The sequence below is a fragment of the Sipha flava genome, unplaced genomic scaffold (genome assembly GCF_003268045.1).
Source record: "Sipha flava isolate LNK unplaced genomic scaffold, YSA_version1 609_pilon_pilon, whole genome shotgun sequence".
Classification (NCBI taxonomy): domain Eukaryota; kingdom Metazoa; phylum Arthropoda; class Insecta; order Hemiptera; family Aphididae; genus Sipha; species Sipha flava.
Genome location: NW_020273586.1, coordinates 54,194 through 81,516, shown reverse-complemented (window position 1 = coordinate 81,516; position 27,323 = coordinate 54,194). Strand labels below are relative to the sequence as shown.

The 27,323-nt window shown below is 27.7% G+C and overlaps 3 protein-coding genes across 5 annotated transcripts; 1 reads left to right on the top strand and 2 right to left on the bottom strand.

Annotated features, from left to right (window-relative positions):
* Positions 1–162: 162 nt before the first annotated feature.
* Positions 163–2,756, bottom strand: LOC112691385 (inositol polyphosphate multikinase alpha-like). The gene is made up of 6 exons (XM_025565625.1): positions 2,346–2,756; positions 2,167–2,262; positions 1,931–2,101; positions 1,668–1,792; positions 654–798; positions 163–580 (listed from the first exon to the last, which is right to left on the bottom strand). Exons 2-6 carry the CDS (start codon positions 2,252–2,254, stop codon positions 264–266), a joined length of 846 nt encoding a protein of 281 aa, XP_025421410.1. The 5' UTR covers positions 2,255–2,262; positions 2,346–2,756; the 3' UTR covers positions 163–263.
* A 3,661-nt stretch (positions 2,757–6,417) lies between these two features.
* Positions 6,418–8,314, top strand: LOC112691386. 2 transcript variants are annotated; one of them, XM_025565627.1, is made up of 4 exons: positions 6,418–7,034; positions 7,114–7,172; positions 7,760–8,003; positions 8,197–8,314. In XM_025565627.1, exons 1-3 carry the CDS (start codon positions 7,017–7,019, stop codon positions 7,986–7,988), a joined length of 306 nt encoding a protein of 101 aa, XP_025421412.1. In that variant the 5' UTR covers positions 6,418–7,016; the 3' UTR covers positions 7,989–8,003; positions 8,197–8,314. The 2 variants fall into 2 exon arrangements, with proteins under 2 accessions (XP_025421412.1, XP_025421411.1); XM_025565626.1 differs by having other exon boundaries at positions 7,760–8,314.
* A 931-nt stretch (positions 8,315–9,245) lies between these two features.
* Positions 9,246–21,215, bottom strand: LOC112691383 (sugar transporter ERD6-like 6). Of its 2 annotated transcripts, XM_025565624.1 has the most exons (5): positions 20,984–21,215; positions 13,205–13,336; positions 12,044–12,158; positions 9,967–10,496; positions 9,246–9,879 (listed from the first exon to the last, which is right to left on the bottom strand). In XM_025565624.1, exons 2-5 carry the CDS (start codon positions 13,298–13,300, stop codon positions 9,286–9,288), a joined length of 1,335 nt encoding a protein of 444 aa, XP_025421409.1. In that variant the 5' UTR covers positions 13,301–13,336; positions 20,984–21,215; the 3' UTR covers positions 9,246–9,285. The 2 variants fall into 2 exon arrangements, with proteins under 2 accessions (XP_025421409.1, XP_025421408.1); XM_025565623.1 differs by having other exon boundaries at positions 9,247–10,496; positions 20,984–21,214.
* Between the last annotated feature and the right edge of the window lie 6,108 nt (positions 21,216–27,323).

The following is a 27,323-nucleotide window of genomic DNA, read 5'->3' as shown; positions in this document are numbered from 1 at the left end:
ACTTTATCAATAATAATAGAAATTTAACATTAAATAAATACACTATTAAATTGAATTATTAAAATAAAATTACTATTGTATTAGTTAAAGATAATGAAATGATTTTTTGTTTTAAAATAAACAGAGAATCTATTTATAAATTTGGTTATTAAAAAAACTTGATAAAAAATAAATGTGAAATTCAAGAAGTTATGCTAAAAATTTTAACTAAAAATATTAAAATTTAAGAATTAATAGGCACCAACAACCTGAAGAGATTCAAATCAATTGTTTTGCAGCAATTGTGTCCGGAATAATGTCCATAAATTAGTAATACCTTGTAAATAGTTAAGATCTATTTGACCATTAGCTGGTGTTACATGTGCAAAATCTATTAATGATACTCTTAACAAAGGGTAAGTGTCTTCATTGTTGGTTAATGTTTCTGCATCATATGCCAACAACACTGAACTTGAATAAAAGTGGTAATGTTTTTGAGTTTGGAAGTATCGTCTTATATGATCCAACTGGGCGGTAAAACTTTGAACTAATTTTTCTAGACCTAAATACTCACTGTTAAAGTTTAAGAACGTTTTGAACACTGAAACATTAAATTGTAAGTAGAATAATAAAAAAAAAAAAAAAAAAAATGTATTTGAATTTAAATATTTTACCAGAAATAACTTTTCCTGGATCTAAGTTTTTGCCAAATTCTTTATCATATTTTCGTGGATGCCCCAAAGTAGAATTTAATAAATCGTATACTTGAAAACCTGGTATACAGAAACTCCATTCTTCTTTACATTCTTTATATTTAGCCTGAAATAATTTTTTTTTTTTAATGCTTTTTACAGAAATACAAATAATATATTCTTGTATATTTAATTACAATGAAATAAATTTCATTGTAAAAATATACTAGAGAAATTTCAAAGTACTATACTTCATTTTTACAAAGTCAATCAATAGTGGATAGTGACTAATTAAAGTGGTAAGTTATAGCAAAATAGGTTTTAATAAAATAATACTATAGTTCAACCAAATTTGTTTATTTCTAACAGTAATTAATAATTTCTTCAAGGTTATATAATATTATTTTAAATTTAATTAATAATAAATTACTTCAGTTGTATTTATTTTGTGTATAATTTATAAAAATTAAATATTTTGCTTTAAGACCTTAAGCTCGATTCACACTAGTGGTCGCGGTTCGGTGCGGTCATGGTCAAGTCAACATCGATAGTACGTAATCCAATGGCATCATACACACTATTGATCACGGTCAGGTCCGGTCAAGTCTCAACCGGTCGATGCACAATCCAGACTGCCGCGGTCATGAGCTTTTTGATTGAGACCGCCTAGTGTAAATAGTCAACCGCCGCGCTTATCTCGGTCATATCCATTGTTTTGATTGTTTTTTGAACACTTTTGTATACTTTGTGGCAACGTGCAGATAAAACGACTAATTGTGACTGGTAGTGAGAACTGCACATCATAATTCTTGACCGTGACCGGACCGAACCGAGACTGCTAGTGTGAATCGAGCTTTATTAGTTAAATTCATTCATCATTCTTGTATAGTACAACATAAGCTAGATTTTTAAAAAGAAAAGTTTGAAATTTATCTTTAAATAATATAATATTTTTACTATTATTAATAAAAAATATAAATTCAGTAATTTTATTACATTCTCATCCTTTTTCTTTTTTTCTGAACATCCTGGCTCCCATGTTTGTAAGCCAATTTTTACATCCATAACGCATGGTTTTTTCATGCCACTGGTAATATCATCTAAAACTATGAATGTCATGTCTAAAGAAAAATTAAATTAACATGTTATTCATATCTTAATTACAATCTTACAAAGTATTTTAAAAACTAAAATATAGTATATATTTTGAACATGTCTTCAGAATCATAAGTAAACTTTATTAAAATATTAATACGTACCTTTTGAGTTAATTTTCACAGTAACAGTTCCAAAATATGATGGAACAAGTTCTCTAAGGTTTATTAGGGTTTCATTATTCTTTAATTCTTCATAAAATCTTACTTCATTCTTTCCTTTGGTACCACCTTCAACTGATTTTAGTATATAACCTTCTTTGTGTTTCAACAAACCTGCATTAAAACAATGAAATACATAATACATAAAATTAATAAAGATTTTTGTATATAATACAAACCTAATAATGGTTTTTCTTTTGTAAATTTATGACCTCCAACCTGGTCATCATAAGGAAGTAGATCACCTGAATCTAACCACTTAGCCATAACTTTTACTATGAAATAACATTTGAGAATAAATAAGATACCTATATAAATTTTTATTATTACGTAAAATCATAAAACGCGTATCACAAACCTTGTGTAAAACTGATGATGGCCTAATACTTTTAGTAAACATACATCAATATCAAGACTTCAGTTATATTAAATGGTAATCACATAAAATAGTATTTAGTAGTCGTTTCAAATTATTTACATTTTAAATAGGAATTAAAAATTTAAATGTATGATGGCATCTTTAGAATTGGATGTTTATGGTGATCTAAAAATCCAAAACAATTGTTAGTCAATAATTTATAGTGTATTTAGTATGTACAACGAGTGGTGTAAATTTTTAATTGCAAAATTGTATTCTAACATATGTCATGTTTAAAAATGACCACATATAGACAAAGACTCATACTAAATTAAATTGTTGCTTTAGAAATTTGCAAGACGAAAATATGGACATATGTTTTGTCAGTGGGCAGTGATAACTATCTGCCTCTACTATCGTTTGTCGATAAGATAATATTGTCAGTTAATTGATCAAAACGTTAGTCGAGCGCCATCTATTATTCAATTTTTAATGACAATGGTTGTTGTAGAGTCCCATCGAAACCACGATTTAAGATATCGTGATGGAAATAGAGGGGTAGAGGGAATCTAATGCGTTGACAAAAATTCTTAGAATAGACCCTGCACTAGGTGTTATATTATTCTTCAGCTTATTAAAATAGTTACGACTTTCTGTAACCATATTTTTATTGACTACAAATAAAATCTTGTAAAAAACCTTGTATCCAATTTTCACGCTTTAAGTATTAAAATTGGAAGTTATAAACATTTTTTAATTACAAAAACGTTGCGGATTATCTTAATTTTTCTCGAATTTTCTTATTATTTAATATTCAATTAAATATTGATAAATTTTTTTTTTTTTGAAATTACGATCAATTTTTTTCAGTGAGATATATATACAGTGAAACTTCTAAATATCGGACACCCTTGGTCGCTGAAATTTTTTCGATATTTAGAGGGAGAAATATAGTATTAGAAAAATACAAAATTGAAAGTTTAATTAAAAAATGTATTTATTTATATCAAATTATTTATAAATAAACATAATAAATTTAATTTATTTTTGTATTCATTTTTTTTGTATTTTTAAAAATGCACTGGTAAAAAGATAAAATAATTGATAATTTAAAAATTAAAACTAACATATATTAAAAAAGTCAGTTGCTTTAGATTGTTTTGTATTTTGGCAGGAAGTCATTTCGTAGGTTGATGCATTCTCTAATTCCACTGTGCTGGAGAATAATGAAGTACATTTTTGTATTTCGATAGATGAAATGTATTTACGTATATCCTTCACTGCTACCAATGCTTCCTGTAGACTTCCAACGTCAACGTCATAAAATGTTCATGATTGGACGGATAAGATAAGGTAAAATAGTATAACAATAGGTATATAATGGGCAATATTAATAAAATACAATTTACGAGTGTAGAATTTTATCTATACATTCCATAATTATTTTTCTAAATTTTCGATAGAAATGATTAAAATCAAAAGTTAAAATTCCTTATAAGTGTCCGTATTTAAAGGTTTTCCTATTGAAAAGTAGTGAAAATCATAAGCGAAACTAAACACTTTTATTAGGTCAGGACAAATGAAAAATATAAAAAGTATTATTACGTAAAATTAACTATTATTTCCTATAATATAATTATAAAAACAAACGTCAAATGTCTAAATTAAACAATAATTAATAAAACCGATTATACGAATATATAGAATAAACTTTTTATGTTCTACTTTAATCCATATTTGTACCAATTGTACCGTTATACTATATTATATTATAGTATTATATGAAACGTACACATGTATACGTTTACATGTATAAATATATTATTTATAATGCCTAAATAATTATTGAAATATATAATATATACATATTTTTAGTTAGTGTTAGTTCAGGCCATGACCTGACTGGCCTAACCCATATTTTAGCCGTTGGTGAAAATATCCTCGTTTCCCAAAAAATATTCATTATTTAGAGGTGTCCATTATGGGAGGTTTCACTGTATATATATGAGTGGGTTGAAGCCATAGTGGTGTAAGTCAAAATTCCGTAAAAATTTAATTATGTATAGTAGGCGTATTTGTAAAATTCAATTTAATGAATGGCAAAGTACGTTATAATTAGGGTGACTATATTAAGAAAATAAAAAAAACGGGACAACTGTTACTTCCCCCTCGAAAAAAAAACTCTCATCCATATACATTCACCCATATGCATACAAATCTCGAGAGTTAAAGTCCAAATTTTTGTCATATCATAAACAATTATTTTCTTTTTACTTTACCATATTTTAGTAAAATAACCTAAATAGTAAAATATTTTCTTCTAATTATTATTAAATAATATTTTCTTTCAATTATGTATTGTTATTAATTAATAATGTAGAATTTCAAAACTATTTTAATTTTTTAAACAATTAGAAAAATTTAATTTTTAATATTACAATTAAAGTATTAAACAATGTATTGTTACATATAATTACTCTTACATTTTTTTTTAAAACTAGAATTAAGAAAATTATACACTATCAGCTATCTAATATGGAAATAACGGGATTTAAATGGGACAACCTTCTAAAAACAGGGTAAAAGGTCCCATTCAAAGTTTGTCGGAACAACGGCACGTGATGATTAAAAAATGGAAAATTATGTTTTAAACGAGACGTCTGGTCACCCTAAGCTAGTACCATCTATCACCAGATAACACAACAATATTACTTCACTTTGTCATTCAATAAATTGACTTGTACAGATACGCCTATAACACATAACTCAATTTTTATGGAATTTAGACTTGCACCATTATGGCTTTAACCTACTCATATATATATATATATTAGGAACGGTGATAAAAAGATAGAGTTATCATTTTAAGTTTCTTCGGTTATTATATTTTTGAGTTATTACAAAAAGGTTTTACTTTTTGTCAGTTTTTACAATTACTAAGAAAACTATCGAGAATTTCATAAAATTACCACCTTTAAAAAAAATTACTAAGAATATATTATTTTTAGGTTTTTTATGAGTTTTTTAATTAATTATCGACTGTTGTGATAAATAAACTAAGGAATGTATCCGGATGTGTATTCCTTACGTGTTGGTGAGCACAGTATTATTCGAGCACCTCTTATATTATTATTATTATTAAGCTTTAGTTTTGCTTACAGTTTGTGTATAAACTGTATATACAAAGTAGTTAAAAAAAAATCAAGTTATCGAATTAATTTTTCCATAGTTGAGTTATTTTTTAACAAGCGACATTGTAAAGGATGAGTACTCAAAGACCTATAAAAAATTGATGGGAAGAAGAGGCTAATTTAAAAATATAATCTGATAATTAAGTATCCTATATTGATTCAAGAATGGTAAAAAAATAAATTACTCTAGGATAGTGTGTGAAATGTATTTAAAATTTCTTAAATTATAAATAAAAAACCGCTAACAGTCTAAAACCAATTAGGTATTTACTTTAATGGTATTCACTTTATTTTCTAATCATCATAGAGTACACTGGTACAGAGATATTATAAGTAAATTTACAAAAAACATTTTAAATAATCTTACAACATGGAACTAGCTAGGGACACAACAGTGTTCATACGAGACGGTTATGCCTGCTGTTTCTTACCTTAGCTGATTGGAAGCTGGGCAGCTAGTCGTCTTGGACGCGTTCCTTGTTGGGCCATTAGATCGGATCAGAGCGGGGTCGTGAACTGCGATAATCAAAATATTCTCCCACAATAGAAGAAAGGGACGGAATATATTAAATATGTTCCCCCGGATAGCGGGCTCGGCGCTATGGATGGCGTGGGGCCACGCCATTGCACGTGGTCTGCGTAAAATCCCGGCCGGCCGTACTTCGAGCCACGAATCTGACTGGCTGTTATAGGATTTACTCCAAAATCATTATTCGAAACCCTCGGAGCGGTGATTGGTCGGGTTGCAGGCTGCTGTTCTGCGGCCTGGAGTTACGTTTTGCGTTGTACGTGTTGTGTTGCGTTCTTACTATGTCGATCGGCAATATCGAAGCTGCTACTAGTATGGACGTGACTGTCGGCTTCGTTATCAGGCTGAAAGCGTTGCCGATCGGTTAGGTTAGGTTAGGTTAGGTTAGATTAGGGTTAGGACAAAATGTAAATGTCTTTTTGCTGTGCATCTATAATATTAGTAAATCTAAAAGCCACAAATTTAAAAAAAGTTTTGTGTTTGTGACTTACTAAATATGCTTCCTAAAAGGCATCGGACAAATTTAAGGAGAAGAATCCAAAATGCAACAAATCAATCATCAATCTAATCATACTGCCCAGGAACGTGAAAAAATTCGGGTAAGACAGACTCGTGAAGTGCAACATTTGACTAATAATGGTTCAAGTTTGAATCGAGCTGCTTTCTGTTACGATATGTTAATTGATTAAAGTACCTATAACTGTGTTGCTATTGGACCTATGAACTCAATTTGCCAATATTGTAAGGCTTTCAAATACAAAAATGAAACCAATGGATTGTGTTGCGCAAATGGAAAGGTGAAATTGATACCATTGCTTTTACCTCCAGAGCCATTGTACTCATTGGTTTTAGGAATAGGAACAGATTCCATACACTTTATAAAAAATATTCAACAATACAATGACTGTTTTCAAATGACTTCATTTGGAGCAACAAAAGTTATTCGGGAAAATGGCATGCCAACTTAAGGTTTGTAATAGTATTTACAGTTGTATGTTTATTAATCATAACTATTATAGCCCATATACTATACATTTTCATTTTACAGATACAAGGTCAAATATATCACAGAACAGGTTCTTTGTTACCAGTGCCAGATAGCAACAGGTACGTATCTATATATTCTAGGGGAGGGCTCAAATTTGTTTTTAATTCAGGCTCAAAATTCACAAGACAAATTTTGGTAATATTTAAATTGGGTGAATCCTTAATAATTGTGGGTTTTTTATAAACTTATGTTGGATCCACTTAGAATCGACTTTTGTGTAGTTCTTTTTTAACACCTGTCTATGTTTTGAAAATTACGGTTGTGTTTTATTCGATTTTTTACTAAGTATGGACTCGATAAAAACTCAATTCAGTATTCACAGCAACGCGTAATTTGATTGTAATTTAAAAAAAATTTTAATGTGTACCTCACATATTCATATAATCAATTCCTTAAATAAGGATTTAGGGCGGGCGATCGCTCTCTTCCTCCCCCCTAAAATACGTCCCTGGATAGCTTCTACAAGTTTTTGTAAATTTATTTTATGGACAATTCTCTACAAAGTTGTGGATATAGCGATTCGGTGAATAGGTCAATAGTTGAACAATTACAAAACTTATTTTATGAACACAATCAATTGATTATATTATTTAAAAGTGCAACGGATGGATATGATGCCATCTGATGATCACAAAATTGTTATTAGATCAGATAAAACTCCTGTGGGCCAACATGCACGACGTTTTAATGCACATACTATCGATGAAGTAGCCATTGTTGTAGTTGGAAAAATTTGGAGTCATATGATATTGTTTTACATCATCGAAATAATCAATTACAACGTATTAAGGAAACATATCGCTCATATGATGTACTGCAATATCCTATTATATTTTGACAAGGTGAAGATGGCTATGGTTTCTCAATCAAGATGATAAATCCCATTACAGGTAATTGAAATATTGGTTTATGAGACGTTACGTCATCTATTATATCATCTACAAAATAGTTTGATTTGTTATTCAACTGTCATCATCACTTAGGTTAAGTAACATATATTTTATAAATTATTTTGTATAATATTAAAAATTGTCTATATTATTATAAATTATCAATCATTACCGTTAATCATGTTATTTTCAGTCTAATAAAACTTCTTGTCGGATCGTCAAAGTTCCTTCAAGTTTGAAAATATCAGCAAAATTATTATTGTACAGTTTAATCCTAATACTTAAAATGCTTAACCTATGTAAAATTTTACTTGAATAGATCGAAAACTAATTAATATTTTTTTTGTATTTATTAGTTGTGTTATTGTAGTACAGGAATTTTAAATACACATTCTAAAGAGTATATACATTTTTTGAATTAATATTAACTATTTTTTTGCATATATTTGTTGAAAAAATAGATATATTTAATACATTTTATGGCATATAATTGCATATTATGACATTTTATAATGTATATTTTTATGAAATTTTGGTCATTAACATCGGAGCTCTAATAATAATTATAACATAATTTAATTTACTATAGGAATCTAATAATTTTATTATACATTTTTTTTTGATAGTTCACGTGCTCTTATGCACTACAGTACTTGCCGCCACTGGTTGTATAAAAGATTCATATTAACCGAGCAGTAATAAATAATAATACTCATAATAATTGCTTATTACCCGGAATCAGTAATCTAATTCACGACCGCAATCGTTTAAATAACATAATAACCTCGGTGGACGTTCATGAAATTTAACTTAAACTTTATTAAATTTTAAATATTTGTTAAATTTTTTTTTTGTGGGGGGGGGGGGGGGGGGTAACCCCCCCCCTTTCGGCACACTCACGAATATTAAATAGATATGGTATCATTTTTTTTTAAAAACTGTATACGAGCAAAGCTGGATAATTAGAATAAATGGTATATACTATATGTATACATATATGTACTATTATAGTAGTAAGAGGTGTAATATTAATGAGCTACCGCTATATCACCATATAACACATATGTACATATTTGTATAAGTATGGTTTATTAAAAACATTTTTATTGTTTTAATTTTAATATTTTTCAAAACAACTAAAAAAAAAAATACAAATTTTATATTTATTAAAAAGTTATAATTTTTTATTAGTAATTCATTAATGAATAATATATACAAATTTTAAATCATAAATAATATAAAGATATTTAAAATGAGATCCTTAAAAATTTAAATTACATATTTAAATAGTTTCTGTTGAAGAATCTGTTCTTAAAAAGTCATCACCAATTTGTTTTATAGTTTTTCCTCTAGTGTCTGGTACAATTTTAAGTACAAATATGATCGTGAAAAACGCTAATATCCCGTATATCATAAATACTCCGGGTCCTAACCATATTCGCATATAAGGATACATTTTAATAGCAATAAAATTAAATATGGATGATAAGCAAGCAACAATTGAACCAGCTACTCCGGCTACATCTGTTGGAAAAACTTCACCCAGCATAGCATACGGTATTGGCCTTAAGCCCAATCCATTCATAGCCATATTCAATAATATGCACGTGATAACAACTATATTGGTAATCAATTCATTATCAATGCCCAAGTACAAAAAAATAGCCAATGATATCATAGATAAAGAATATCCAGTACATGACACAAATGATAGCTGTTTAAAACCTGATTTTGTTAATAATATTGACAAAATCATCATTGCACTAAGATTTGTAAATCCTGCTAATAATGTTATCAAGTAATTGTTTATTGTCACATTGAAGCTGCGTAAAAGTTGTATCATATACGATGTAAGTACAAACGATCCGCTAAATTGCTGAAAGAACAGGAATATTGTCATTATAACCATCGGTTTGTAAACATCTGGTTCAAAAAGTCTATCTAAAATTTTGGACTGACGTACTGGAATTTCTTCCAGTGATTTTACTCTTGATGTTTGTAAAATAGGCTGAGTAATGCGGAGAACATTTTGGGAAAACTCTGCATCACCATGCCGACCTTGTTCGAATAACCAAGGGGGGCTCTCGGGTATTAATGCTCTAATAAAAATGAGTGCTGCAAAAGATACAAACGATGCTGTATATGCTACGATATATGCTGGAACTAGTGATCCTAATAAATATGTAAGGAACATCCCAAAGTTAAGCATAATTGAAGTCATAATTGTGAAGGACCCTCGTAATCCAGTAAAGTTTACTGTGATACATTCAGCAGAATAAACAGTGGCCGGGGTAGTAGACAATCCCACTGACATGCCTACTAATAACTGTCCTATATAAAGTACACATAAACTAACAGGTTGCTGAGCTAACAATAGCCATCCTAAGCAAGATGGAATGGTTGTTACCATTAGTGCAGTCTTTCGTCCTAATTTGTCAATGAGTGGACCACTAAATAAGCAACCAATGGGCATCATGATAGATGGTAAACTAGCTGTAAACAAATAAATAATTTATTATTATAATATATTTTAAAACATTTTAAATCTTATTCATGTAATATAATCGTTTAAAAAAATTATAATAAAATGTAATTATTTAATGTCACAAATTAAAAATTACTATTGATAATTAATTAAATTTTGGATATAATTGAAATTGTATTTATAATAAAATTCTCATATTTTTATAGTTTTGTATTTATCCGGTTATAATTTAGAAATCATAAAATCTATAAAGAAAACTTGAGTTTGAATAGTATGCATATGTTTAATAATATTTAGTTTGTGTTAAATTATACTATTAGGCATCATTCCCATTTATTAATAAATATATAAGTATAGATTTTTGTAATTAAGTTTAATTAAGTTTACGAATTTATAGTTAAAAAAATATTATAAAAGTATTTTGAAGTAGCCAATATTTATCTTATTTATATAAATGAATAAAAACAATTAATAAAAACCTCCTGGAAATTGCTACTTTGAAAATTAACTATACTATGAATTTATGAAATATATTTTAAAATTCTTATTTTTTTTTCAAATGTTATTTTTATCTATAATAAGTATTTAATGAGTTTTTATATTTACCCGTATATGTGTGTATGCGTAAACGAATCATTTTAAAAGTATTCAAATAATGTTCCCAAAATTAATGAATTCTAAATTTCTGTTTTAAATATTAAATAGTGAAGTAAAAATATTTTTATGTTATTTGCATAATTCAATCAAATTATTCATTTAAAAAAAATGAAAAATATATAAGAAACTATCTATTCAATTTGTGAGTTATATGGTACCCTAATCCTAACCATTTTAAAATAAAATAAAAAATAAACATAAAATAAACATTTTAAAATGTATTTCATAAATTCATAGTATAGTTAATTTTCAAAGTAACAATTTCCAGGAAATGATATTAAAAATTAATTTATTCTATACATATATGCAGTGTAGGTACAGCAGAACCCCTCTATCCGTCACTTTCGTGACTGGGGCTGTAGTCGGAATGCGAAAAAGGTGGGATTATTAAAATATAAAGAAACATTTAAAGACAAAATGGTACCAAATTTATTTATTAAATTACTTTAAATATTATTTTTATTTACATACATATATTAAATAAAATAAATAATTAAATAATAAAATAAATAAAATATGGATAAATAGTAAACAGACAGTTAATTTTTTAGATATTCTAGCCATATACTATAAATTGGAAAATCCATATTCATATCTATAATTCTATAGTCGGATCAATCGGAGTGACGGACTAGCCGAGGGTGAACGAGAGGGCATCTACTGTACATTTTTTATTAAAAGAATTAATTTGAATTAATGATTAAGAATTAAATTGATAAACACGTATTTCTATAAAATGAAAACTATAATATTTATTTTATAATCATTAGTTAAAGTATTTATTTTTATTAAATAATTGTTAAAGTTTTATAAAATAATTCCTTTTTAATGTGACAAAAATTTAAGTATAAACGAAAATATTTTTATATAATACTGTTTAGAATGTTTTAATAAATACCAAACCAAGACTGTTCATCTACTGACAATCGCAACTGATCTAAGACGATGCCAGAATATCCAAAACTCATACCCGGAGCTAGGCATGGCATGGTTACTACAAACGCTAGCCATAACTAAAACAAAATAGTTTATTATAAATTCACTGATGCCATTTGAGATGAGCAATAACTAATTACTAATAAATATAAAACTATTTATTCATAAATTAATGAACAACAAAATAAGTTGTCTTGAAATACTAAGCAGGCATATTTCCACTTTAAATATTTGTTCCACAACTACTTTTTATGTACTTTTCCTCTAACAATCATGTGATTTTAATCAGCTATTAAATCATATGTTATGAAAATGCAACAGTGTTACTTTTAACTTTAATTTGAATAATAAATTTACCTAAACTTTGTTCTTTGTTTCTTGGTTTTGAATAAATAACTGACATGTAGGTACTATTTAATTTTAATATTCTAATTATTACTTAATTAATATTCTTTATTTTCTTTATTCTATATTCATTGTTTTTTTTCCATTTTTTGTTATGGTATTATTGTGTCTACTCTTTTCCTAATTGGGCGTTAATGAGTTAATAAAATTAAAACAAGCTAATATAAATAATAGTATTTGGCCACTCAGGCGTATATAAGTATAAATAAAAAACGAGGGATACTTTTAGGTTCAGTGAAATTCTACAACCAAGAGAGACACAAAGATAACTGAGTAATATTGCTATATTGCTCTTTTAAACTTTAAAATCAATGAACCATTATTCTCGAAAAAAAAAAATTCTGAGTGATGGAGATCGGATAGATCAGATTACATTTCTTTAGGAAGATAATAGTTCCCATAGTACCAACTAGATAGTATTTTCTATCAGAAAATACCCATAATTGTGATGATCAGAGCTATCCTTCTGGTTGAAATTATGTACACACGAGAGAGACACAAAACATTTAAACATTTTAAAAAATATAGATCATGGTCATACTAATAGTTTTTTCATTTCACTTAGAATCTAAAATAATATATATATATATATATATATATATATATATATATATATATATATATATATACCTATATATATTAATATGATATGGAAAAATATATTCGAATTATTAAATTCAGTAAACAATAGTTTTATTTTTTTATTTAGTATACTTACTACTCGACTTATACTTTTTTTGTGCAATTGGTGTGTTTTACATGAGTAATTATTATATTTTTGACAAGTTAATCTGCTTTTTTCATTTGACTCCATGTAGATTGATAATAATCTTGATTTTAATTTAAAAATCTTAAAAAAAAAACATTATTATTATTATTATTTTTATATACCATACATATTACATATGACAAATACATTATGATTATACAATTAAGTTTATCGGTAGTAGGGTCATAGCAAGTAGGGGAGAAGTCTCGTAAAAATTAAAAAATTGCATTTTATGTTAAAAATTATAATAGTCTACTTTGTATATTTTATCTACAAAAACTTCATCGTTCTTTATATTAATTGAAGTAAGTGTTGGAAATAATATCTAATAGTTATAATATTTTTAAATTAAAAATGACACAAAAGCACACTTTGAAGTTTTATTCCGGGTGCGGTATTTCGTTGCTACGGCACTGATCTGAATATAATTAGCAAAGTACTGTAATTATAAATTATATTTACTTCTAAGAAGAATAGTTCTTAATAGTCAAAATAGTGAAGAGGATATACTATTAGTATAAAAAAATAAATAAAATACATACTTTTGTAAAATTTATAAATTATATGGAGTAATTTTCTGTCACATACTTATGTACATAATTAAATTTATATTTATCTATAGGCAAAAGCTCAATTATACTAATTTTAAAAAAGGAATTTTCATTTTTGTTCAAAATATCGCTATACAGTTTAGACTAATTAAATACATAGATATATAACATGTATAGAAAATATAAAATGTAAATAATCAATAAAATAATGATTCCAAGAGAATTTCAGGTCTTCGTGAGCCACCTATAATATCATCTTAAAAAAAGGACTATTTATCAGGTGTGTCAAAAAAAGAACACAAAAAGGGCTCATAACATAAATGTCCAGTTATCAGCGACTGTTTAACATTGACTATTTTGTTTAACATTGACTACGCCATCCGCTATCATACTTTGTATTTCACTATGAGGATAATTAAATTATTGTAAATCTAAGCATATCACTGTATATTTTTAAAGGTAATTAATCTTTATCATTATCATCTTTGCCTACGAAAATCAATGACAAAAAAAAGCAAAGTGTTTGTCACACCAAATCGCTATACGTCTCTCTCCGAGGAAACTGCATTTTATCAGGAAGTATTTAGCCCTCCACCGGCACCATAGGTGGAATAGGCACAATACCATCTCAAAACACTCAGCCTATCTGCGTGAAATTCTCTCAAAGTAAATTTTCTATTGAACTATTTTTTTATCTAAGTAAAGGTTACGAATTTTTCACTCTCTAAAAAGCATTACTTTATCTTGTCAATCCATCGGGTAGGTATATATATTTTAAAAATACTCTAAAACACCTGATTATTCACACCGATGGTATAACTAATTATAATTTAGTTTATAAGTACCCAATCGATAATGAGCAAATCGAATTTCACAACATATAGTTGCCTAAACGGTGGAAACCATACACTATATTTATCAGGCACCCTCCACCCATCCACTACTGTTGAAGATATACAAGCCAGTTTAACAGATATGGGTCACTTAAATACATCGTGTCTACAAAATGTCCATTACCTATATTTTGTATCGATTTAAAAGTAGCCGAAAACAAAATTAAATCAGATTTGCTTCTATACAACAAAATTAATATAGAGTTGCCAAAGAAAAAACTCACCTCTCCATAAAGACAAGATTGTCAAATTTACTTTCACACAAGTAATATTTGCTACCAGTCCTCGCAATGAACCAAATGTAGAGATAAACATTATACTTTGTAATGCACCAAATCACCGTTAGAACCCGCCAAGCATGCCCTATTCGCAGGACCACACACAGCTTCTTATAAAGGATATCAAGAGTTTAAAAAGCTTATGGTAAACTACAATAAATGTAAAATAAACTCCATCATCATTCTACTTCCAATTTTACCATACCGCTTACAAGTTATGTCATTTCTAGCTCAAACCATAAACAACTATCATATACCAATATCAGTGCTAACTCCACTGCTATTATAACATCTTCAGCTACGCATGAAAACTCGATTTTTAAATTTCTCGAGTATTTTAAAGCTATTATTAAACCATTACTTAGTGACGTATTTTCAAATTGTTTGTGGTAGAGGAGGAGGAGGGTTAATTTTTTTTTTAAAAATAGTAGAATTTTATAATATTATAAAAAATATACAAATAAGCTATGAATTAATAATTGTATTATTTTATAATTATTATAAATATAAACGAATAGTTATTTACAATCAGATGATATAAATTAATAAAAATTAATTAATGTTCTCTGTACCCTCGTAGTGAAAATATTTGACTTTTATACCTTCGTTTTCTTCGGGGATTCGAGACCCGGAAACCCCTCTCACCCATAATATACGGCACTGCCATTACTACAACTATTATCAACTTTTTTAAAAAGTCTACTCTCGTCTTTTTATTCTATACCTTTACCTAAAAAGCAAATTATTAAATAGTTCAATAATTGTTAATTTATCTTCTATTTTAATCCTCTCAAAAAAAAAAATAAATAAATAAATAAATAAAATAAACATTTTTAATATCTTATGTTTTCTTTAAATTAATTTATCTTGACCAATTATATACCTAATTAATATTACCTTCTCACTTTCATTATATAACTTATTATTATCTTACTATAATATCATTACTCATTATTATCATATTATTTAAAGTTACATGAAAATTAATTTTCTTTAGTAATTCAAGTGCATTTTAATTGAATTAATATTAACTATCGTAATAAAATTGTACAAAATTAAATAAATAGAAAGTAATAGATTTAGATATACTTGTAATAACTTTCAGCAAATAGTTTTGATTGTTTATAAATGAAAATATTTAAAAATAAAAACATATATTACATATTTTAGTTGAATGAAATATGTATTGATTACCTTTAAATTGAATCATAATTCACAAGATAATTATAATTTATATAATATTAATAATATCTACTTAGGTATGTATAAAATATATAATACATATTTAATAAAAACAGCAATTTGCTGTTATAAAAATTGTAATTATAGTATTAACTCAATAATTCGAAAAACTCCATAAATCAAACTAAACGCTTAGTCCCTTGAGAAAACCTCTATAGTTAGAAGAAAATACACGTATTCTAGTCCCCTCGATAATTCGAAATGTCTGTTAGTGGGACTCACTCTACAATTCGAATTTTTTTTTCCAGAACCTCTATAATTCGTATTTGCTTAAACGTGGTTATATGTATGTTCATATGTATAAATTATATTCATATGTACATCTATTTGACGTACTGACATGATATTAATAACGACGGTAATTAAATATTGTCGTAGCTTATACATTTTATCGTACCTTACCTACCTAATCTAGACTTTAAATCATATCATTTTACCATTTTTATGTCAGGATTGCGAAAATTTTTCGAGTATTCTGAAATGCGATACAATTTTCAATGCTATCAGTAAGTTAGATAACGTTATGGACTAGATTGTGACCAACAATTTAACACAAAAAAAAGAACAGATTTCTTTAAAATGTAAAATATAATACATAATATGTATAATAAATAAATGTAAAATATAATACATAATATGTATAATAAATAAATTTCAATTAATAAATGTAATATATACATATCATTTTTCACCTCTCTTTAATTCGAATGAATTTTTTTTTCTTCTATTATTCGAACACTCGGTAAATCGAAAACCTCTATAAATCGAATTTTTAGCTCAGTCTCTGAATTTTGAATTATCGAGTGACTACTGTATTATAAATTATAGATAGTGCATTGGTTTTACATTTTTTTTATTATTATTGTTTTTTATCATATCATATATTACAGCCCAACAATTAGTAAACAGTGAACATTAAACTCTAATTCAATATCCATTAATTGAACAATGTCCATAAAGCAGTTAATGTTACAAACGGCAATTATTTACAAATATTATTTATTTATTTCAATAATATTTTTTTAATGTATTAACACATCTGCATAACAAGTTTTTGGTAGGTAATATGTATATATTTTACTTAAAAATTAGTAGTTAGTACTTTAGTATGTTGTTTATATGTATTAATTAAATATTACAAATTATAATTTATTATTTTATAACTTTTAACTTAAGTATAGAGTTACAGTTTTCTACTTCGTTTATTTGTAACTTACATATATCAATTTTACATTGGTTGTTGGTAATTTACTACTTGCTTTTGTTTATAGTTACTGTTAAATAAATATTAGAGAAATATTATCATTGAACCATTCGAATCTAACTTTGATAATTTTCCAAAAACAGTAGTAGAATAAATATTATACTAAGTATTTTGATTATAAATATTACCATATAATATATTTAATCTATAATTATATATTACATATAACATCTATAATTTGCATTTCATTGTATAAATTATATATGTGTATATCATGTTAAGAAATGAATTAATAATTAGGAAATCGTCCTTGCAATCAATTATAATAAATAATAAAAATTAAATTGTTATCAATGATTCTCATTCACGTTCGAAACATTGTAGCAAAACGTGTTTGTAATTATTAAATAAATTACAAAATATAAACTTACACCACAATAAGAGATTATTAATTAACAACACCTATTAAATTAAAAAACTGAAAAATGAAAATAAGTTTTAAAAATCATTTGAAAATGTTATGCTACATCGACGTAAATTTGACACATAACATTTATTACAGTTCATATTTAAAATTTAATTAAATTATAGTAAAATAATATTTTATTATATTATATATATTTATTTTTTTTAGAAAAGTAGTGAAAATGTACATTTCCTGAAAAAACGTCCGTTATTTGGAGATGTCCGTTAAAGGAAGTTTCATTGTATAAATAAATAAATGCATAGCCTGGAATATTATTATATCTAAAATTTGTGACTGGTTTCGAATTAAAAATTAATAAATAAAATTAATAATGCATTTATTTATTTCAATCTTAATTTACAAATGTTAACCATTTACTAATTTCTGATTTATTTTATTTTTTTATTATATAATATACATTACAGATTAGGAGATATTTAGTGAAAGAAATTTAATATATTTGTCTATTATTATTAATTAATTTACTATATATACATATACATTCTATAATATATCATTCTATTAGACTTTATAATTTAAACGATCCAAAGATTTTTATAAATATCTTTAACAATTGTAAATAATTTTATAGATAATACTTTTATTTTTATAAATTTAATAGAGTACATTCCAAGTAGTTTTAAATACTGTCTTATAGTAAACATCAAAAATAATAATCATGAAGACATTTAAATAAGAACAGCTGCAGCGAATAAATACTATTACGGATTAACAAGTGTCCTTAAATCGAAAATTACGCTTTACAAAATAGTTATTAAATCAGTTATTTTATATGCGTGTAAAACATGGCCAATAATCAAAGAAAACGAAGAAAAAACAGTAATCTTTGAAAGAAGAATATTAAGAAGAACATTTGGACAGCAATTAAATAATATCATGCAACAATATGAAATAAGAGGCAATATAGAATTGCAAAATATTATATAGAGAACCATACATAGCAACAGGTATTACAATATAGAAGAATCGCATAGGCTGATCACATATGGAGGTCAAAAAGTCTAATAAAAGCGGTATTATAATTAAGCTCCGTGGGAAAAGACCACTAGGCAGGTCTATGCAAAGATGGATTGATAAAAAGAAAAAAAAATCTAGAGGAAATTAGAATACGAGATGGAGAAACAGTAGAACAGAATAGAGAGAAATAGAAGCAGGTCTGTACTGTGATAATGGGCCTCAATAGCCTTTAAAAATCTAAAAAGAAAAAAATTTATAATTTACACACTTATTTTTAATATTATTAAATATATAAAAAAATTATAATTTTATCAAAAAGTGGTTGAAATCAATATCTATATTTCACATAAAAAGTGACTTTTAAAATTAGTTATAGTAGTTATAAGTTAGATTTCTATTTATGATGACTTTATAAAAGAGTATTTGTAATAGTTCCTAGTATAAGTTCCTAAGTATAGTAATTGTTCCTCAGTGGCAGAACTAGATTCTTGGAGGCCTGTGTAAACAATTTTCGTCGCAAATTTCTAAGACAGAATTTAAAAAAAAAACTAAGACTTTTGTTTTTTTCACGTAACATCTTTATTCTTTAATACATATATTTATATTTATATTATATTATATATTATTATTAATAATATATTTATAAGTAGGTAAATATTGAAATTAAGTTGTGAATATTTATTTTCGGCTTTGGTTTTATGCAAAAGTATTGATCAATGCCGACATTTTTGATTTTTTTGCACATTCGTTTTCAATATATATCATGGCCAAACCACTTAGACGTGTTTGGTGAGACATAGTGTTTCTGAGGTAGCTTTTTATTGAGCTTTGAAAACGATTTCTCAGCACTGACTACAGTTACTGGCTAAGTGAAAAATTAATAAAATGCCTTTAGTAATTTCAGGAAACTTTTCATAAGATTATTATTTTCAATGACTAACAATTTAGTTATATCAAAAACATTAGATAATGTTTCGAGCTCAAAAGCAAATAATGTTCTAAAACATTCGATTTTATTGGTTAATTCTGCCGAATTAAATGTCAGCAGAATACAAGTTACAACCGATAATTTATTTACGTGATAAAATTATTATTCTGCATTAGTATAGTTATAACTCATTTTTTTTCTAGAATATTTTATTTAAAATGAATAAATGCATAAATACCTACCTATCTTCATATTACATTAAGATCTAATAGCTAATTGATCATGGTAGATTAATATTATTCTAAACTTCCATAATTAAGTATGCAATGGTTTACTTACAAAAATAAATGGAAAGCTAAAAACTAAAAATAAACTTTTATGAGATTTTTAGTTAATTTTTTTAAATTTTAATGTTCATAATTTTCTAAGTTAAATTGTTTGAGGCCCCTCTTATGCCGAGGCCCGAGAGAAATCACACCTTTATCTATATGTAGCTCCGCCACTGTTGTTCCTAATATATACAATAGAAATATATAGTATTTAAAAAATAATGTTGAAATACATCAGCATAATTTTGTAAACTGTTAATAGTAGTTGTTAGTAGATTATTTAAAAAACAACTAAATGTATCATTACTCTACAAAAAATTTAATTCAAAAAAATTTGTAGTTTAATTTATAAAGAAACAAGCAGTAGGAAAAATAACCAATAAACAGCTGATACAAATTGACCTTGACCCTCAATATGTTTCTCAACCATGTATACATTAACAGACGATGAAAATTAAAAATTAGTTTTGAATATAGTATTATTAAGTACATATTTTTTTTTAAATAATTATATAAACCTATTAAATCTTTTTCTAAAATATATTTCTCGATTATAATATTCAATATTGAATCTTCTGAATTATTGATACACTTTTGAAAATGTCTATATTAAATTGTTTTTATTTAATAAGGCAAACACGGTAAATATGCATTATATAATATACATTTTATAATAAACCATATATCTACTGCTTGGAAAATGTTCATTACGTTAATTTAGGTGGATTAAAATATGTGTACAGAAAAATAAATAATATTAAGTACTTAGAATTTGAAAGAGTTACCTTGAAAGAAATATTTATAAAATATTAAACTCAGAGTTAAATTAAATTTTTATGAATACTTAATGAAAACTTACCACTGAAGAATGTATACGTGATACATGATCAAATTAACAATATTTTTGTTTTACTTTTACAAAGTAACGTAAAAAAAAAAAAACTAAATTATTCGCACAATCTCTCCCGAAGAGCATCCAGTTAATACTAAGTAGATACAAGGTAATGCCGATTACTAAGCGACTACTGGCACACCGCACATGGCAATTCAGTACAAAAACAAGAATCGTAGTATTCCTGCATACACGCATTACACATTCTTGTTTTGCATATTATTATATACAACATTTTATTGTTTGAATTTGTATTGGTATACAAGTGGGAGCAACAGCAGCAACTAAATTATTGATATCAAATATTAATTAAACGTATATTATTGAAACTATGTACAGATGTAAATTATAAGAAATCTACTTTTTTATTTTTTAATCACGTGTAAAATAAATGCACCTATAAAGTATAAAATACATTATTGACAGAAATAATTTTCGATAATAGTATTTCTCTTAAGTTCATGATTTATTTTAAATGATATAAAAGAATAATTTCGTTATGAAATATGATTGATACAATATCGAATGATTAATTAAGCACGTGTTATTTTTTTTTTTTTTTTTAGGTACTATAAAAAATATAAATATTAGTATACAAGATAGTATTCTATACTATTATGGATATTTATTAATTTAATGAGCTAAAGATATGAACTGTTTGTAAATACTGTTACCATCCTATAATTTAATTATAATTTTTTTTGTTTGCCTTTAATATACTCATAGAGCTTAGTGTTCAAATTTATTTTTGATAAGTTAAAGTGTGGAATTATTTTACAACAATAAACACAATGGAAGAGGAAAGTATAAAATAATTGAGACGAAATTAATTAATCTTTATATTCTCTGATAAATATCTTTAAACCAATAATAAAGAAATATTTTTAGAATACACTTTAATTTTTTTATTCTTGCATAAATTATAATCATTAAAGTACTACATAAAGTTCCGATCAGATAAAAATTTCATTGTAACTTTATATTTAATCGATGTAGAAGCCCCGAGAAAATTATGCAAAATTAATCTGGCTAGTGAATTAAATTTTTAATCCTTTTTTTTTCTAATTTACTTTATGCATATATTTTTCCCTCTAAAAATATATTTAAGAAATAAAATATTTTGTATACCACTAACAACAGGTTTTCTTTCAACTGGCCGTTATATATTGTTTTTACTCATAAAAAGTGAAATTGTATTCTAACACAATATTCAATTTTTCTGACTTTTTAATATTTGTGTAACACATTTTTCGAATTCTTCTTAAGCCACAATCATAAACTCAGAATTCTTAAATAATTAATTTTAGAAACCTATTTCCTCTCCCTATAGTAAAATTTTATAAAGAAAATGTAAAGTTACATAATATCACATGTGCATGGCATCGGGTAATATCCTGTAATCGGTGGTTACATCAAATAAATTAGGGCTCAACACACACGGGCAACTTTACAACCACACAGCAACTACAAAACAGGGGGACCACTTTCGGACGGCAATCGCATCGTGTCGCCGGTATCACCCACAAAATCGTGGTCCGTCGGTGGTTGATTACAACACACACGATCGACACGCCAGCCACTTTCAAACCACTCGTCACCAGCATGATATTATCAGTTTATATATATAAATAGTTATCATAAAATTATATCAAACATATATTATTGATACGTCTTCTGCATAACAAGTGTTAACAACAGAGCTTCTTCGTCGGAATCCATTTTTATAGTGGTCAGTAGGTAAGGTCTAGGTAGATCATACATTATTATATTATTTGTGGTCGTGGTGTGGTTATGTCGGCGACGGCTGGTTAGCTGTTAGTATATAGTGGTAGGTACATATTTACAAATTATATCATACACCGATATTCAATAATACACATTTTCATTTTTATAATTTTATCCCAGTTATTTTTATTCTAGCCCATCGTTTGATGCCTTGTCTCTATTTTATTTAATAGTTGGAGAAAGTAATAAGAAATATAGAAATAGATTAAGGTGTTAGACTAAAAAAGTCAAAAATCGCACATTTAACAAACGCGGACGACGTAGTCCTGCTGGCGGAAAATCAAGAACAACTTAAAACACAACTAAAAAATTTGATGAAAAATGGGAAATATTTAGAATTGGAGATGAATATAGAATAATCGGAACACATGGTAGAAAAGTACCTATAAATGTTCAATAGTTGGTCCAGGGGCAGATTTGAGGCACTGTGAACTATGCGGCTGCATAGGGCGGCAAAATGTTGAATATTGGTAACAAATTTGATGATTTAAAAATCAGACTTAGAAAAAAATGAATTTTTAAATGAACTATTTAATTTTTGTTCCCATCAAATTACAAGTTTTAATAAAAAGAAAATTACACCGTTTTTGCTATTGCAAGTAATTTATGAATGTAATAGATATGAAAGATCTATATCCAAGTATTGAAATTGCCCTTCGAATATTTGTCTCTACACCAGCCACTAATTGACTGTATGACATAAGCGCCAAAGGTACAAAAATGACCTATCATTTGCGCCAAGATGTGTAGGACATAAGCGCAAATAATATTGTATACCTGTTTTACCCAACATATGATATAAGCGTCAAAATTAATATTTATATAAGTAGGTAGTTATTTAAAAATTGCTATATCTCATAAAAATTATGTTATATATTATATTAATATTATTATGTCGATAATAAATTATAATATACATGCAAATCAATATAAATATAATAAATTAAGAAATCGGTTCCTATTTTATAAAAAAAAATGTCGATAATAAATTATAATATAAAATTATATAAATTATAATGTATAAATTGGTTGATTTTTTAATCCTACTCTTTTCACGTATTCTGTATGATTTATTTCACCATCCTGGTATTTCTTCCGTTGAACAATTATTTCTTCGTGAGATATCTTTAATTTATTGATACGAGGACAGTTCATAAATAAATATGTTTCGCTTTGTAATTTTAATAATACATCAATTACTATATGAACGGAACAATGAGCCACATAAAATTGCTCTTTTAAATGTCGATGATATGATTCAGCTGCATTTGTAGTTCATATAACTTCATTATCCGGAATTTCAGTCCAAATTAATATCTGTTATTTAACCGAGGCTTACAGGTACCAACGATTTTGGCGCTTTCGTACGATACGACTTTTTTTTTTCTTATCTAATTTTGGCACTTATGTATTTCACTGCACTAACTGTACCGCCGAACGTTCGTTTTCAGTTTTAAAAAGAATGAAGAATTATTTACGATCAACTATGTTACAAGAAAGATTAAATTTCTTGGTTATATCAACTATAGAGAGTGACTTAACGTCATCATTAGATTATGAAAACATTATTGATGACTTCTCCAGAATGAAACATAGAAAAAACCTATTTAAACTTTAAAATCATTAAAATAATTTATAAAATTATTTGTATTAATTAAATGTTTTTCTTATATACATGTTTACTCAATAAAAACTAACGTATGATAATACATTGGGGCTCAATAGACATAAAAATGAATTACTAGCCACACTACAAGACAAAAGAATTGACGTTGCACTTATTTCTGAAACCCACTTCACCAACACTTCCATTCTTAAATTACCTGGCTATAAATGCTTTCACACCTGCCACCCTGACAACACAGCCCACGCTGGAGCAGCAATAATTGTCAGATCCACACTCCAATTCTACCCTTTACATAATTACCAAACACCACATATATAAGCTTGTACCATATCTTTAACACTGAATCATCAACCTATTACAATATCAGCAACTTATTGTCCACCACGTCACAATATAACATCAAATCAATTTAACGACTATTTTAATTATCTCGGATCAAAATTTATAATAGGAGGAGACATAAATGCTAAGCATATTCAATGGGGATGCCATACAAACAACCCCCGTGGCAACCTCCTACACCGCATCATAACACTCCAGCAATATAAAATACTCTCACCATCTTCTCCTACGTACTGGCCCAATTCACCCAGAAAAAGACCTGACATACTCGATATTTACATAACGAAAATCTCAAATAGTCTTAACTGTCATATAACAAACTTAAATGAACCCTGCTCAGACCACTCCCCCGTTCTGCTGTCAATTGACACATTACCACCTATTAAACCTCTCCCTCCGTCCCTCACGAATGGCCATATGAATTGGGAACACTTTCAACTTACTATAGATAAACAAATAAATCTAAAAACTCGTCTTAAATCTCCCTCTGATATTGATGATGCAATTAACTCGTTTACCACTTCCATCCAAACAGCTGCCTGGTCTTCGTCTACTCCAATACCACCAAAATCCACAAATCAAAACCTCCCTACCTACGTTAGACATCTAATTGCTATCAAGCGTCGCGCCAGAGCTATCTGGCAAAAAACCCAGTATCCCTCTGACAAACGCCACTATAATAATCTTACACAAAAACTAAAACGCACCCTCTCCGAAATTCGAATAGAGAGTTTTAATAGACATCTCTCCTCAATCACCACAAAAGACAACTCGATATGGAAAGCTACAAAAAATATATTAAGAACTCCACAACAAATCTATGTTCTTAAAAATCCAGACGGTACCTGGACAACAAGCGATGAAGAGAAGGCAGACATTTTCCGCGAACACCTCTCATCGACTTTTAAACCACACTACTCACTACTTAGTCCCATCAAAGTTGATGAAATAAACACATCCCTTGACTCTCCTTTGCCTATGAAAATGCCACCCAAACATATATCTCCTCACGAAGTTGCATACCAAATTAAAAAATCACAGAAACACAAATCGCCCGGATACGAATTAATCACATCTGAAGTTGCAGTTCATCTCCCAAAAAAGGCGTTACTGTTCCTCACTTTTATTTACAATTCTATGATAAGGCTCACCTACTTTCCTTTATTCTGGAAATTTTCTATAATAATAATGATCCATAAGCCAGGCAAACCAGCAGAAATGCCTCAATCGTATAGACCAATCAGCCTCTTACCCTACTTTTCAAAAATTTTCGAAAAACTGATTCTTAAACGTCTTCTACCAATCATAGAAAAAAACCTCCCCAATATTCAATTTGGGTTCAGGCATAATCACTCCACAATACATCAGATCCACCGACTTGTAGATATGATATCTCTTGAAAAAAAGCTCATATGCACAGGAGTGTTCCTGGACGTCGAACAGGCATTTGATCGCGTCTGGCACCAAGGGCTCCTCCACAAAATTAAAGCATTTTTCCCTCCTTACTTGTATCTACTTATTAAATCATATCTCAGCGATCGCCACTTCTCTGTGCGTTCAGGAACAATTCTTTCAAATATTTCTAAAATAGAAGCTGGTGTCCCGCAAGGTGCAGTTATTGCTCCACTCCTTTTTAACATCTACACTGCGGATCAACCCACTACTCAAAACACAATAGTAGCCGACTTTGCAGACGACAAAGCGCTACTTGCATGCCACTCTGACCCAGACATAGCTGCCTCCTATATGCAAACCCATCTTGACCTACTAGCCTCATGGTACACAGTATGGGGCCTAAAACTAAACCAAACAAAATCGCTCCACTCTACCTTTACACTACGCCCCAGAGACTGTCCACAACTTTTCCTCAATAATCAACCTCTACCCTACTCTCAAAACGTTAAATATCTTGGACTAACCCTAGACCGCCGGCTCACATGGACTCCTCATATACGCTCCAAACGTTTAACGCTAAATGATCGTAGTCGCCAACTAAGACACCTACTGACCTCCAAACATATTAATCTGAATAACAAACTTCTCTTATACAAAATGCTACTTAAACCAATTTGGGTCTATGGTATACAGCTTTGGGGATCAGCAAAACCTACTAACATCAATAGAATACAAACCTATCAATCCAAAACTCTAAGACAAATCACTAAAGCACCATTCTACGTTTCCAATCACACACTTCATCACGACCTCTCCATACCCCTTGTTGTAGACGTGGCAAAAATACACTACAAAAGATTCCATAACCGTCTTTTAAATCATAGAAACCCACTCATGCACGATATCTCTTCCTTGACTATCCCTGGAAATCCTCCCAAACGGCTAAAGCGCAAGTGGTGTAGAAACCTACTGAATAACTAAATTTTAAAACTCATGTTTTTTTTTTTTTTTGCTAATGTAGTACCTCCACTGGGAGGCTTCTACGCTCTGTTATATTTACCTCGTTATAATTTAATTTTTTTTTTCTTCTTACTTCCTCAATTGTTCTTATTGTTCTTTTTTGTAACAGATTGAATAAAACATTTAATAAACAAAAAA